This window comes from Pteropus alecto, unplaced genomic scaffold (genome assembly GCF_000325575.1).
Source record: "Pteropus alecto unplaced genomic scaffold, ASM32557v1 scaffold75, whole genome shotgun sequence".
NCBI lineage: Eukaryota > Metazoa > Chordata > Mammalia > Chiroptera > Pteropodidae > Pteropus > Pteropus alecto.
In genome coordinates, this window is record NW_006440638.1 from 21,874,007 (window position 1) to 21,889,011 (window position 15,005).

General features: G+C 34.0%; 1 protein-coding gene across 6 annotated transcripts in view; it reads left to right on the plus strand.

Annotated features, from left to right (window-relative positions):
* FAM208A (family with sequence similarity 208 member A) overlaps positions 1-15,005 on the plus strand; it is a 42,636-nt gene that overhangs the window by 21,904 nt on the left and 5,727 nt on the right. For 2 of the 6 annotated variants that reach the window (XM_006917521.3, XM_006917525.3), the window contains exons 12-18: positions 856-928; positions 1,044-1,115; positions 2,044-2,742; positions 5,889-6,295; positions 7,493-7,634; positions 8,881-8,940; positions 12,066-12,997. In XM_006917521.3, the coding sequence (XP_006917583.1) occupies positions 856-928; positions 1,044-1,115; positions 2,044-2,742; positions 5,889-6,295; positions 7,493-7,634; positions 8,881-8,940; positions 12,066-12,997 (2,385 nt within the window). The remainder of the gene's footprint in view (positions 1-855; positions 929-1,043; positions 1,116-2,043; positions 2,743-5,888; positions 6,296-7,492; positions 7,635-8,880; positions 8,941-12,065; positions 12,998-15,005) is intronic. The other 4 variants (XM_015593694.2, XM_006917523.3, XM_006917522.3 and 1 more) reach the window with 4 other exon arrangements.

Here is a 15,005-nt window from a genome sequence, read left to right on the forward strand (position 1 = left end):
TCTTTTTATAATCTAGCCTGGAATCTTTCTTTCTAGACATGTCTTATACATTTGTCCTAATCTGTCCTCACCCTTTTGCCAATGATAAGTACTCTGATGCCTGTAATATTAAAACTGCCTTTGCTCTATTAAAATATCATTTCCACAGTCTCAGGCACTTCTGAGGCAAAATTCACCTCCAGTACACTTTCAGTATCTTTTCTGACCATAAACCAACATTGTTTTTTCCCGTCATATTGCTTTGTCTTTTCGAGAATTTTTCTGTCTTATTTAATTATTGATACTTCTTGTGTTACTCTGTCTACCCAATTGTAAACTTCTCGAGATCAAGGATCTTCTGATGCTTGTCTTTGCAATTATCTCTGGCAAAGCAAATTGACTTCCATGTGAAAGATGTTCGTTAAATATATAAAGAATTAGATTATAGCAACACATTACATTGAGATTAGCCTAAACTCTTAAAGGCAGCATTTGCGTCATACTTGTCTTATATTTCCAACATCCAGCATACCGCCTTCACCATTAACATGTCTTTTGAATTGCTGAAGAAAATATTGAAAGTCTTTAGTTTGATCTTGTATTTTAGCTTCCAGGAAAAATCAAAAAGCTGGTTTCACAATTAATTAGGGGGATTTTCTCTTTAAAGTTATGAAAACTAAGGAATTTTTTATTTGGTTAGATTTCTGTTAGAGATTTGGAAAGAGTTTTTAACTAATTCAGCAGTGATATTTTTCCTAAAGATGATCAAGATCTTTTTGTTTTCTTTGTAATTAGTAGAAACAGCTGTGTGTCTTTCTACCTTCTGGTCAGTAATAATGAAGCAGATTCAACTTTTTCCCTCTTCGCAAAATTCAGGTTCTTGTTAAACCTTTGGGAGACCGAGGATATCTCTTTCTTCTCTCTCCTTATCAAATAGTGTCTCCATATGGTAAGTAATCGCCTTAATTTTTATAATTCTTTTTGAATTTTTTAATTAAAATACATTGTTAATGAATTTGGCTTATGTTTTGTTTTTTTGTTTTTTGTTTTTTTGTTTTTTTTAGAACACCAAACTGCCAAGTCTCGAGTTCTACACGCTTTGTTTCTGTTTCAAGAACCTAGAAGCATAGTTACTTGTAAGTTCTTGAATATCTAAATGCAGTTACTTATAGATAACTACATTTTGTTGAAAATTTCCAGATAATTCATGGAGCATTTTGTCTTTTACCATGTTCTGGGAATACTGGGAGGTATTAAGAGATATTAGCAATATAAAACATAAATTACATGACTTGATTTTTTTTTTTCACTCTGAAAATTATTTGGGTTTTAATCTGTTTTCACTAAATAAATGTTGATTGTAATTGTTACAGTACTACAGCTTCATTTTCTAGTTTTTTATATTATGATTACTTTTTAGCTTAGTTCATTCTTGCATTCAAATTTTAGCAACTACAAAAGTATTATATGCTAGGGTTATAATATTAGGCCATTCAAAATTAATAAGATATTTTCACACTGATGTTAGAGAAAATTTGCTATTCAACTAAGTTTAATTCATTATTAAGGTAAAGCCCTCACTAATGGGTTTCGCTGTTAGATTAAGAATGAGATTCTCAATTGTAGCCACTCAGTGCCTGCCTATCTCCTTATGGGAATAGAGAATTCATGTGAAGTTAAAGTTAAGTTTTAACAGAAAGGAGTGATACTGCTATCATTTGCAGGACTGTTTTGCTACAGGCCTTCGTTTTTGCCCTGCTTCTTTATATCTCCTTATATTATGTGTGTTTTTCCCTTTAAAAATATATGTTCTGCAATCTCTCTTGTTTTAGTTTCTTATTGGCTTATTTTAGGCCCCTGGACTTAGCAACATGCTTTTCATATATTTCATACTTCATAACAAATGAATATGCTATTCATATATTACATACTTTTATTAGGGTACATACTAGTTTGGTTCACCATTAAAGTATGAGTGTTGTTTTATTTCTTTGACAATAGATCTGTATTTGAGTAATTTATTGATTGCTAACATGGTTTACTTTTTTGTTCATTCTTTTACAGCACAAAAAGGTTCAACCAATGCAACACCACAGGAGAGACATGAGAGCATGCCAGATGTATTAAAAATAACTCAATTTTTACAATTTGCTTTGATTCAGTGTCGAAAGGAATTCAAAAACATAAATCCTATAAATTTTCATTCTGTTGTTGAAAAGTATGTAAGTGCATTTTTTAAGCGAGGTTTTGGTTCAGGTAAACGAGAGTTTATTATGTTTCCTTATGATTCACGATTAGATGATAAAAAATTCTTATACCCAGCTCCAAAAAATAAATCCCATATCGATGATTGTTTGCATACCTATATTTTTCGGCCTGAAATGTATCAGTTATCTATTTGTAAATTAAAAGAGCTATTTGAAGACAATAGAAAACTTCAACAGTTCAGTCAACATTCAGATTATGAAGGCCAAGAAGAAATGAATGGTACAAAAAAGAAATTTGGAAAACGAAATAACTCAAGGGATGAGACTATTAAACCTGGAAAGCAGAAATCATCTCACTCTTTGGATTATGATAAGGATAGAGTCAAAGAATTGATTAATTTAATTCAGTGTAGGAAAAAAAATGTGGGAGGGGACTCAGACACAGAAGATATGAGAAGCAAAACTGTCTTAAAGAGGAAGCTTGAGGATCTACCTGAAAATATGAGAAAGCTCGTCAAAACCAGTAATTTATCTGAAAATTGCCATCTGTATGAAGGTAAAATATTAGATTGCTTTTATGTAGTATAAAAACATCAACCAAAAATACATTAAAGTTGTTCTGTCCTAGTATTTGCACACAGGGGTGTGCAAATTACAACCTAAAAGCCAGTGCAGCCTGTTTTTTTAGAGAAAGTTATATTGGAATACAGACGTGCCTATTCATTTATGTATACATATAGCTAGCTTCTTTGACATTATAATGACAGAGTTGGGGCAGAGACTCTAAGGCCCATGAAGCCTAAAATATTTATTCTCTGGTCCTTTACGGAAAAATATTTGCCAACTCTTCCCTAGCACATCAGATTTCTAAATTGTGTCGCTTAGGCTAATGCGAGAAAATAAAGTATGCCTAGCTTTTACCCTGCAATTTCGACCCCCTGTCCTTTTATATTCCTTTAATTTTATAATTGGAAATGTCTAACATAGAATATTGAGGTTTTTCTTAAGGATGCTTGATGAAAGGAACATTCTGAGCTTTAAAATAAAATTTCTTAGATACATGAACATATTTTTTCCACCTCAGGATTCCAGTAATATATTTGGCTTTTTTTTTTTTCCTATTTTTATTTGCTTTTTTGTTTTAGTTGATAGAAAAGAAATGGGAGATAATCTCTTTAGTTTTTCATTTAAAAATTAAATGTGTGTTTCTTAATATTGCAAGTAATTTAAAACATTTTTTCATTAGATTTTTAAGGTCTCCACACCGCTATTCCATAAGCATGAAATACGTTCTCTTTGCATCTAGGGACCTTTGATGGAACAGTCTACATTATATGCCGCTTCCACAGTTCTTATTGATTATGGCAGATCTTCAATAACATGTGACTAGTGGCTGCCATATTGGATAGTACTGGAAGTTTAAATTAACTAAAATGAAATAAAAATTTATTTCTTATGTTATACCAGCTATAGCACTGTATTGAATAGCAGAGGTAGCATTTGCATCAGAGCAGAAAGTAGTATTTGACAATGCTGTTCTTTCCAATAATTTTCAGAGTTTTTTTCTTTACCTTTTCTTTTCAGTATTTTCATCCCAGTCTGTGTTCTTATCTATGATGGCCTTCTGTCTTCTCTCAGTCATTTTGATATCATGTTCTTCTCAATATTGCTTTGGTAATTTGCTACAAATCTCAACTTCTATATTCATCTTTTAAGGCTTTGTTATAGATTGGCCACATCCAGCCTGAATAGCCATGTTTCCCACTCTTCCTTAACATGCTCCTTAGTTAAGGCTCATCTCTCTTGAAGAATGTCATGAATTGCCCTTTTACTTCTTTTTCTTTTTTCTTGAAGCATCTCTAATTTCCCTCAAACCTCTTATCTTTGCAGTTCAGAACCCTTCTTAGCTTTCTGGCTGTTATGCCCCTTGATGGTTTTCATTTCCTTTAGTTTACGCTGGATTTCTGCTCTGTGCTGAACCTGTTGACACTTTCTGATCCATACAGTTTTATACTGCTCATATGTGTCTTGAAAGTTAAGTACTTACTACGTGCTAGAGGCTTTAGATACATGGACTCATTAGGTCATGAGTGCTAGACATAATTATCCTTAATTTACAGATGAGAAAATCATCTCAGAGAAGTTAAATAACTTTATCTAAAGATATGTAGTTTACTAATCAATGATTGAACTCAGTTCTGACTGATACAAAGCATTGTTCCTAAACTCGACTGTATTTCCTAGCACTAAGCACATAATAGCCAAGACACTTAAATTTTGGTGTCGTTGTAACTGATGATTGACTGACTTCATACATGTGAAAAAATGTTTGGGGGTGAAAATTAGGCTTTATTCATAGTTAAAATGGGAAATCCATTCTAATTATAATAGACCAAAGGGAAAATGGGGCAGGGGAGAAGGGGCCAATAGATTAAACTAGAGCTAGTAATGATCAGAGTTGGATTTCTAGATGTTCCTCACTTGCATTTCTTTCTAGTCATTTTGTACACTTCTGATTTTTAAAAGTAGAGATTTAAAGGTTGGATTCTAATTTCTAAAATACCTTGATCTTGATTTGGTGGTGAACCCAGTCATTTTATAAGAGGATTTAGCATCAACTTTTTTGAGATGTGGTTTATATACAGTGTACCCATTTTAAGTTCACAGTTTGATGAGTTTTGATAGCTATGTTACCACCACTCCAAAATTATTCTAATTTTGGAGTGGTGGTAACATAGCTATCAAAACTCATCAAACTGTGAACATTTTTTTACCCCCAAAAGTTGCCTGGTGCTCCTCTGTAATCTCACCCCACTACTACTTTGTGTTCTGTCTCCATAGATTAGTTTTGCCTGCTCTATAATTGCATATAATTAGAATTGTATAGTATATACAATATTGTTTGATTTGTTTTGTTTTTTTTGCTATGGTACATGATACCCTACCTGACATCTACTCAGGCCTTACCTTCCTTCAGCATTAGAGCACATGACTTTCTGAATGTGTATTCACTTTGCGAGTTTTTAAATATATTATTGTGCAGATTACCCAGATTTATACCTGCTTGGAGCCATGTCCTGACATGTTTTCTCTTATAGTGCTTTCTGTTCTTAATGCGAGTTTAATGTTTATTTCTTTAGGATGATTTCGTATCTCTAAAATCCAGGCTTTGTAATCTAGTCATTTTGAGATAAGGCTTAGATGATAAGAATGTCAGCCTGTATCTTAAGAACAAATTGTAATAAGTATAAAGGAGATAGAAATCAAATTAAGTCATGGGTTTCTTTTTCCTTTTTAGTAGATTTTAATGTAATCTGCATACCCTTCTAACATTTTGCAAAATAGCAAGTGCATATATTTTATCTGTTGACAAGCACCTGGTTGACTTTGGGATTTTGGTGGTAGATTTTAAGCTAACTACAGTACAGTTAGTATATATATTATCAACTTGATGTTTGTGCTCATTCTTTAATAGATTTTTCAAATTATGTAAATTTTTATTTAACAGGAATTTTGATCTTTGCGCAAAATTTTAGAACCAGTCATATTTGTAAAGTAAGGGATGGATGTACTTGTAAAGTCTAAGTCAGTGGTTTGATTGAATTTCTGCTCATAAATGTCTTAAGTATAGTATATTTATTTAGTTATTTAAGGCTGGCCTTCCAAACTTAGAGATGACTTTTCTTTCTCTTTTTTCTTCAGAGTCTCCACAACCTGTTGTCTCACTTGGGCATGATGCCGACTTGAGACAGCAGCAGCAGGATACCTCTAACTCTGGCGTTGCTGACATCCATAGGCTATTTAATTGGCTATCAGAAACACTAGCAAACGCACGCCATTCTGATGCATCCCTGACAGACACAGTTAACAAAGCCTTAGGATTGAGCACCGATGATGCCTATGAAGAGTTGAGGCAAAAGCATGAATATGAGTTGAATTCGAACCCAGAAAAGAAAGAATATGAGCAGCCTACTTGTGCAAAAATTGAAAATGCACATTGTAAGGGTACTCAGAGCCCATTGCTAGAAGCTGATAAATCATCTTTAAAGTATCCTCTTGCTGTTTCTACCAGAGAAGTAGGCACTGACCATAAACTACATTTGAAAGAAGTAAGCATATGTCTTTTGATTATCTTGTTTGCATTTGTGAATGTGTGTGAAAGAGAGGATGTGGGTGTGCTTCAATGAGTTTTTTCTCCCTTTGAAAAAGAAATAACACATTTCACTAAAAGTATCTGTCCAGGATAGTATTTCTAAGTTATTCCTTGTTACAGAGAGATAAGTAAAGAAGTAGTTTTCCTTCCTGCTTATAGGCTTATATACTAAGATGTACCTGTTGTGATAAAGTTAAGGCTGTTCAAGAAATGGCTATTGGGAGTTAATTCCATATTGTTTCATAATAAAATCAGATTTCCAAAACATTGGCTTTCTGCTGGCAGTACCAGAACCCAAAGGTGAAGCAGGTGAGGTGACTAAAGTCAGTGCACCAATGTTTCAAGGTTAGGTACTTTGTATTTCTTACGGGAATAAGGAATGAAAAATGTATGGCCTTTAGGATTATCTCTGAAATGACACTCAGCCTTGCTTGACACGGAATCCAGTTTATTTATGATATATGCTTAAGAATACTGATCTCTGGCTGAGAAGTAACCTTTATCTTCCCCCCAGAAGTGGCTGCATCACTTGAAACAATACCAGGATGGCACCATATTCCTTAGGGCTTATTTCTAATTTATCTTTCCTCGATTTTCTCTAACCTGCCTTTGAATAAAAGCCATATGCATGTCCCCAGGCTTTGTCCATGTAATTTTGGGATATTTCTTTTAAGGGGAGGAGGATAGCATGAGGCTCACTTGGGGAGGTGTGTAAAGTAGGCAGTGAGAAACTCATCTATGTTGTTAATATTTCCTAACATATTTAATCATAGACCAAACCCAGCCCACTTCCTATTTTACTAACTAAAGTTTTATTGGAACACAGCCATGCCCATATGTTTAGATATTACCTATGGCTGCTTTTGCACTACAGTGGCAGAGCTGAGTATCTGAGTATATATATGGCCCACAAAGCCTATTTAGCTCTTTACCAAAAAGGTTTACCAATCTCTGCTCCAAATCAGCATCACATTATGTTTTGAAGGAAAAATTATGTTTTAATTTGAGGCTAGAGTACTGTAACTTTTCTATGTTGATTTGATTATAATATTTAGATTTAAACTTGTGAATTTGTTTTGAAAAAATAGTTGTTTATTCTTGACATTAAAATTAATTGAAAAGAAAGCTATTGAATATGTACTCTAATTTTTAGGATCCAAATTTAATTAGCATGAATAATTTTGAAGATTGCAGTTTGTGTCCCACTGTTCCCATTGAACATGGATTCCATAGACCATCTAAATCAAATAATGTTGAAGAGACTGAAATACATTGGAAACTGATTCCAATTACAGGTAAGAACCAAGTGTATTGGGAATTAGGTTTGCTTGGTTTTACTTAGGGATCAGTTTCCTGAAGGGTTTCATCTTTTCTAGATTCTACTCTTGAGACATTAGGTGCATCATCTTACTTGGCTATGACATCTTCAGTGTCTTATTTTGAGCAATGTAATGTTCATCACTGAGCATTGCTGTCCTTGGTCAGCATCAGCAAGTATCTGCAAAAAAAGCGTGTTTAAAAATAAGGATTTAAAACATACTTATCTCCCTGTGGAGTTTAGCATATAAATTTCCAAATGAAAATTGTCAGAAATTGAGTTTCTAATAAGTTGAAATAGCTACAGAGATGAAATGATGGCCAATAAATACTGTCTTCTCAAATTATTAAAGTAAGCTTCACTATAACAAGTTATCATCTAAGTGATAATGTTGTTCATCTATTTGAAAGAAATTTGATTTTTTAATATAGGATTATCTTAGAGAAATTGGATCATTGTAGAGAATCTCCTAAAATGATTGAATACAGATAGAAAGCTTTTTGAACCTGGAGTAAGAATAGTTTAGCAAATGTTGAAAGATCACTTTGCAGTGTTCCGATTTCTCCGTGCAAACACATATACACATACATATATACATACTCTTAATATTCCAAGTTCTTATTCATCTTTGTTAGCTAAGGATTTTTGAAATATTTCCAGGGCACATCTTTTCCATTCGTAGACCTCTATATAACCTTTACAAAGAAAAAAAAAAACTTTTTGCTAAAAAGTAGACTGGCTTGTGACCTAGAAACTCCTATGACCTCCAAAGTCTCTGAGGAGAATTTCTAAAACTTTGATGAATTTCCAGGACTTCAGCACCATTCTCTACTTAGTTCCTTACTGGAGAGGGCAAGAGGCCTAAGTGGGATGGCAGAGAGACAACTGTTTCTCACTTAGGAGCTGGAGATGTCAGCTTGCGTGGGAGAAGCAGAAAAAGGAAGTAGTCAGTACAAGAAAATTAACTAGCAATTTCTCATTTAGTTACCTTCATAGTTGATGTTCAGAGCCATTTGAAGGCAGAACATCTAGGTGTTGATATTCCATCATCACCTAAATGGAAAGGGAAGCAACTTCCCCTTTCTGAATGACCCTTCAGGATTATTTTAGACAAAAGAAGGAATACTTGGATGTGTTAGCATTTGGAGTTTTCTGAAAGGTGCTTAATAGGTATCACCAGTATCTGAAGAGAGTCTACAAATCTAATGGATGCTTTCCCTCAGGAGGGAATGCAAGAAGCCCAGAAGACCAGCTGGGGAAACATGGTGAGAAACAAACACCAGGTGAGAAGGCTCGCTTTGCTTTTCCTCCCAATGTGCCCTTCTTCAGAATTGCTACTTGCATTTCTGGTCTTCCATCAATAGGGCATCAATTTAAGCTCTGTTAATTACAGAAAATTTGAACAATATATTTAAATCATAAACTGATTTGTATCAAATATTCTTATACAAAAAATGTTTAAAGCAGGCATTGCATATTCATAGAAATTAAGTTTTCTTCTCCTACAGTCAGTTCTGTCAGATATGATGACTTGGGAAGACTGGAATATTTTTCTTAATCCATTTCTGCAGGATATTCTCTGAGAAGCAGTTATCAAATTTCTTTTAAACTTAAAAAATAGGAAGTGAGGCTATTTATCTTTTAGGTACATTATTCCTAATCTTGAATTTTTTTACCCAGTTCTTCTAATTGTAAAGCTAATTTCAGCAGATATTTTAAATCAGGAAACTTTCAGATTCCAGAAACATTTACAAATAGTAAAGATTAGGTAGTTGCAGTTGGTGCCTAAAAGTGATTCTTTTGTCTGAGCTCAGTCAATTCAACATCACTACATCGTCATAGGCATTGTTCTTCTTGCTTAGAGTTTAGTGGTAGGTCCTTTTTATATGTTTCCATTTTGTTGATCTTATTTTTTCAGAAATCTTAAGTGGTTTTTTTGGGGAAGGCTGTTTGGAGAGAAAGCTAATGACCTTTTAATTTTAGTCGGTCTTCACAATTATTCTCTTTGGGGAATTAAAAAAAAAAAAAAGACTTTTAGTTGAAGATTTTCTTGAAGAAAACTATCACAACTCCTAGGAAAAGATAATAAAAAAAAAAACGAACAGTAGATATATGACATACAGAAAAGTGCTCAGATCTTTACTATATAGCTCAATGAATTTTTATGTATATACATTTAATGTGACACTGCCCAAATCAATATGTAGAACACTTCCAGCACCTGAGATTTTCTTCTGCATCTTCCCAGTTACTACTCGCCCTGTCCACAGTAGTAACTATTAAATCTGACTTCTTTCACTGTAGATTAGTTTTACCTGTTCTTGAATTAAAGCTAAATGGAACCTACATATGTCCTCTTTTGTTTTTGGCTCTTTCAACATTTATGTCTGGGATTCACCTGTTTGAATCTGTCAGTAATTCTTTCTCATTAGGAGCAGCAGGTATCTTGTTTATGCTTTAAAATGTTCCATCAGCATTAGTATCCTCTTAGCATACCATCTTCATATTTTGTGATTGAAAATATGAATATCTGAATGATGCTGCCTTTTGAGAACTCACTACTCTCTTTTCACTTAAAAGTCACAGTACTGTAATTCTTGAATGACAATCCGTAGAAAATTTGCATTATTACGGATATTGACATGTGTGTTTCTTTTAAATCATTTATTGAAGACATTTTAAAAATACTAAATTTATTAATCTAGGGGATATCATATCAGGGATATTTGATTGCAAGATAAAATAAATTTGGTTTAGAGTTTTTTATATGGAAAATTCACGTAGATTTAAGTTATATTTTATCTTTAAAAATTCTCTTTATCCATAACCCTTCAGGAATAAGGTTATTGGTCTGAACTATAGCTGTAAATTTTGAGAGCAAATGTTTTATTTTAAATAATAAATGACTCAAATGTTTTTAAATTGCAGGTAATCCTCCACAACCTATTTGCTTTATGAGATTCAGTTAAAATTTTTTTTATTTAAATAAGTCAGACATTTGACATGGTACATAATTCAAGAAGTACAAAAATACTTTTAAAAGTCTTCCATTTCTAGCCCAAACATTTTATATGTGTACTAAACCCCATATTGCGGATTTAAAAAGGACATTCAGTATTCCTGAGTTACTTTATGGAACTTGAATTTTCTGATTTATCAGTTTCATGTAGTTGTAATTCTTACCTTGGTACTCTGGGTGTTTTTGTCTCCTCTTCCACTTGTAGACTTGCTATGGTCTTACCCTACGGTCTGGTGCCTTTGCAGTAGTTAATGGTTACAGTGGTTCATGGTAACCACTGAGATGGGTAGAGAAAATTTCACAATCCTGACTGCTGCTGAGGCTGTTTAAACCTTTAGAAAAGTGTGTGTGGTGGGGGGGAAATGAAAACTAAATTTTGAGTAGAGAGGGCATGCTGCTATACCTGGGTGAATAGGGAATTCACTATATATTTAAAGTACTGTAGGTTTGAAAACTAGTACCTGGTCTTTCTGATTTAGAGGTACCGTTTCATATGCTAGAACAGCAATTTGTTAGGGAATGTTGACTAAGATTTAAGAAAAATTAGTAATTTTTTAAAGGACGGAATCATGTAATATGGATCTTCAGATGATGAAGTTTTTCGAAAATATAATACTTTAAATTGTCGTTAAACATATTTTCCCTTGTTTTTTAAAAAGAGATTTAGGGTACCTGTTTTGAAATGTAGTTTTGTAAACCTATTGAGTTTGAATTTAGGATTTATTGGGAGGGGTATGATCTTATGGATTGAGCTAGTTGTTAGGAGTCAAAAGTTAAATAGTTCAGCTACCTGAATGATCTCTTCATCTCAAATGAGATTTCTCTTGGAATTATTTTGAAACAAAAGAATGCTTACAAAACCACAATAAAAAGTGTTAATGTAGCTATGAAATATGTTCTCTTCCTGTATTATTGAGCATTTTTCCCTGATAAAGTCTGTAACATTGCAGGAAATCCACTAAACAACCCCATATGTGAATCTGAAAACAGGTAAAATTAATTATCCTACGTCTTGAATGCAACTCTTGGTAATTATTCCCACAGCATTTCAGTTTGGCATTCTTTGAGTTGCCTCACAACTCAAATTTTCATATTAAGACAGTATTACTATAGTAGACATTAGTTGGCAAAGTTGAGCAAGCTATTGCAACTGACTATCCTAATTAAAACATGTTCATTAAAGTCAGATCTACAGAAAGGTAGGGAAGCAGAAATAAGCAAATGACTTAATTTATATTGATGCCAAATTGGCCCTCGTTCACACCATTTGAGATTTTTATTCTACCTTCCAATATGTAATTAGTTCTAACTTCACCTGACATTTTTGTTTTTTAGATGTTATTTATTTTTTTCGAATTGCTCTTATAATAATGAACTCTTCCTATATAGGTATGAAATCACCAGAAGAACAACTGGTGTATCTGCCACCGCAGGAGGCCTTTCCTAACGACCCTCGGGTAATAAGTAGACAGAGAAGTTCTGATTACCAGTTTCCATCCTCTCCATTTACAGACACACTAAAGGGCACCACCGAGGATGACGTGTTGACAGGTCAGGTGGTGACAGTGGAGGAGCAGTGTGTGCCAGCAGCAGAGCCGCCTGCAATGAGCGAAACCACAGAGAGGACAGTGTTAAGAGAATACAATCTCTTTTCTAGGAAGATAGAAGAGATTTTGACGCAAAAGAATGTTTCATATGTCAGTAGAATTTCCACACCTATCTTTTCAACACAAGAGAAGATGAAACGGCTTTCTGGGTTCATATATTCTAAGACTTCTAAAGCTGGCATACAGGAGTTTGTAGATGGCTTGCATGAGAAACTAAATACTATTATTATCAAGGCATCAGCCAGGGGTGGGAATTTGCCACCAGTCAGTCCTAACAATTCTAGTACTAAGATGACATTGAATCCTGTGGGAAGACATGTCATACCTGTTTGTTCAAGTGACTTCAACAGTAAACACCTTGAACCACTTTATAGTGATACTTTGAAAGACACCAACTCTAATGAGCAGCATTCCTCTTCAACTTTGGGTTTAACTGAAATAGAAGTGAACCAGCCACACCGTGCCACAGAGCTAATGGTGACTTCTGATCATACTGTACCTGGTGATATTGCTCAGGAACCAGTAGAAAAGGAAACAACAAAATCACCCAGTGATGTAAACATTTCTGCCCAGCCAGCTCTTTCAAATTTTATAAGCAAGTTAGAACCTGAAGTATTTAACAGTTTGGTTAAAATCATGAAAGATGTCCAGAAAAATACTGTGAAATTTTATATTCATGAAGAAGAAGAGAGTGTGCTCTGTAAAGAAATAAAGGTAACTAAATGAGAAGGTAATAGTAATGCTGGATAAACTTGTCTTGTTGAGTCTGACTTCTATAAAAAGGAATTTTTTTCTTTTTAAATGTTGACCATATACCTAATTTAATGTAGAGTGGAATAAAAGACTAGTAGTTCAACTAAATTGAAAACCTGTGATCTAAATATCTTAGAATTTAGAATCTTGTGTTATAGTGTTATTTTAAAGACTATTGTATACATACTGTAAATACCTTTAAACTGTTAATTCAAAGATTTTAAATGTTTCATACTTGGGTTTTTAATGAAGGGGAGGGAAAGATACAGAGGGTTAAAGGAAGTTGTCAGTGTTAACCTCATGTGGGATTTATCAATCAAATAGAAAAATAAAACTGTCCAGAGATGACCTAATGATGATATCTTTTGGTATTTCTTGATACCCTGCTCATGTCAGGGTTCCATTCCCTGCAGCCCTTATTGATCAAAAAATATGATGATCTTGAAAGATTCCCCAATCACGAAAGATTCCTCTCTGCAAGGTATATATATTTTTGCTACTGAAGCTACAGAGTAGACAGTTGTTTCAGGTATTTTATATTAAAAAATACAATGTATTTATGTGTATAGAGATGCAAAATAGGTATGTAAATTATAACACATTGGAATAATTCTATGGATTTGTTATTAACCAGTTAGTATTTGCTAAACTATAGGATTTTAATTCTTTAAGGGAATGCTGTAGGTTTTAAAATAAAATGCCTGCTCCCTTTTATGGAATTTACCATGATGAGTTTCTGACTGTTTTATTAGAGGAAGCAGAAAACTATAAGTGGCTTATAAGCCCAGAATTTGGCCCAGAAACTCCATGCTGCTGATGTGTCCTGAGGCTTTGTCAGTTTGGGAATCTCTTTGATGTCAGCATGTTTCATGTAGTGTGCCCACGAGAACATGAAGACCATGGAAATGAAGGAGGAAGCAGAGTGCTCAGTAACCATAGAATTCCCTGCAATTTCTTGGGATGATGAAACCAGACTTACTAGGAATTTGTTTGCATTTTTGCCTTGTATGACAAAGTGGAGCTTCTCAGTTTTTTTCCACGCCCAGCAACATAATTGCAAAACATGTTTGGGGCATACTCTTTGAGGCGTAGCTACACGTTGTTCTGGGCCTAGAAAATACATTTGGCCCAGGGCTCAGCATTACTCCATCTCCCTCCACATTTTTTAACTGATTGTAACACACAGGAAGTGAATTTACTTATGACTGGTGCTTTTAATTCATTCTTGCATAGAATAAATCATATTTCTGTTATTTAGAAAAGGATGCTCTGTGTTTTACAAATCTGATAGGAAATCAGACCGAAACTTTTAATATCCATTGGGAAATTTCCAGCAAAAATCTTACAATAGAATAAAAACTTTATGAATAAAATTTTAAGTTTCCTAAATATTTCTGGAGTCAAACTGATTTGTTATTGAATGAGTTAAACTGTCTTATCTAAAATGAACTTGCATTTAAAGCTACTTAAAGACAGACCACATATCATAAACTGGAGATAGTAATTTACCTGACTATAAGCTGCTCTGAGATCTGCCTAGAAGCTTTACAGATTAGAGCAAATTAAACAATGTAGAAGATACTGCTTTAGTTTGGAGCTATATAGAAATATCTTCTTTGGGTACGATTCTTGTAGACCGTTCTTAAAAGAACAGTAGACTGATTGTGAGGCAGGCTGGGTTTCGATTTACACTTATGTAACCAGCCATGCCAATTTGAGAAACTTAATCTGCTCCTGTGTCTGTTAAATGAGGAATGTGACCTCCAGGATCCTGCAGTTTGCTTCAGAGTTCAGGATTCTAGCAGCAGGCAAAGAGCAAAGGGGATTCTGCCTGGACTACTGCCTTGTGTCCTTTGAAAGGCACTATTATGTCACCAGCATGGAGGGAGGTAATAAATGGGAGAGTCTATTTTGTTTGAAGGCATAAACTTGACAGATAAGGCATTGTACATACTGAAGTTTCTTATGA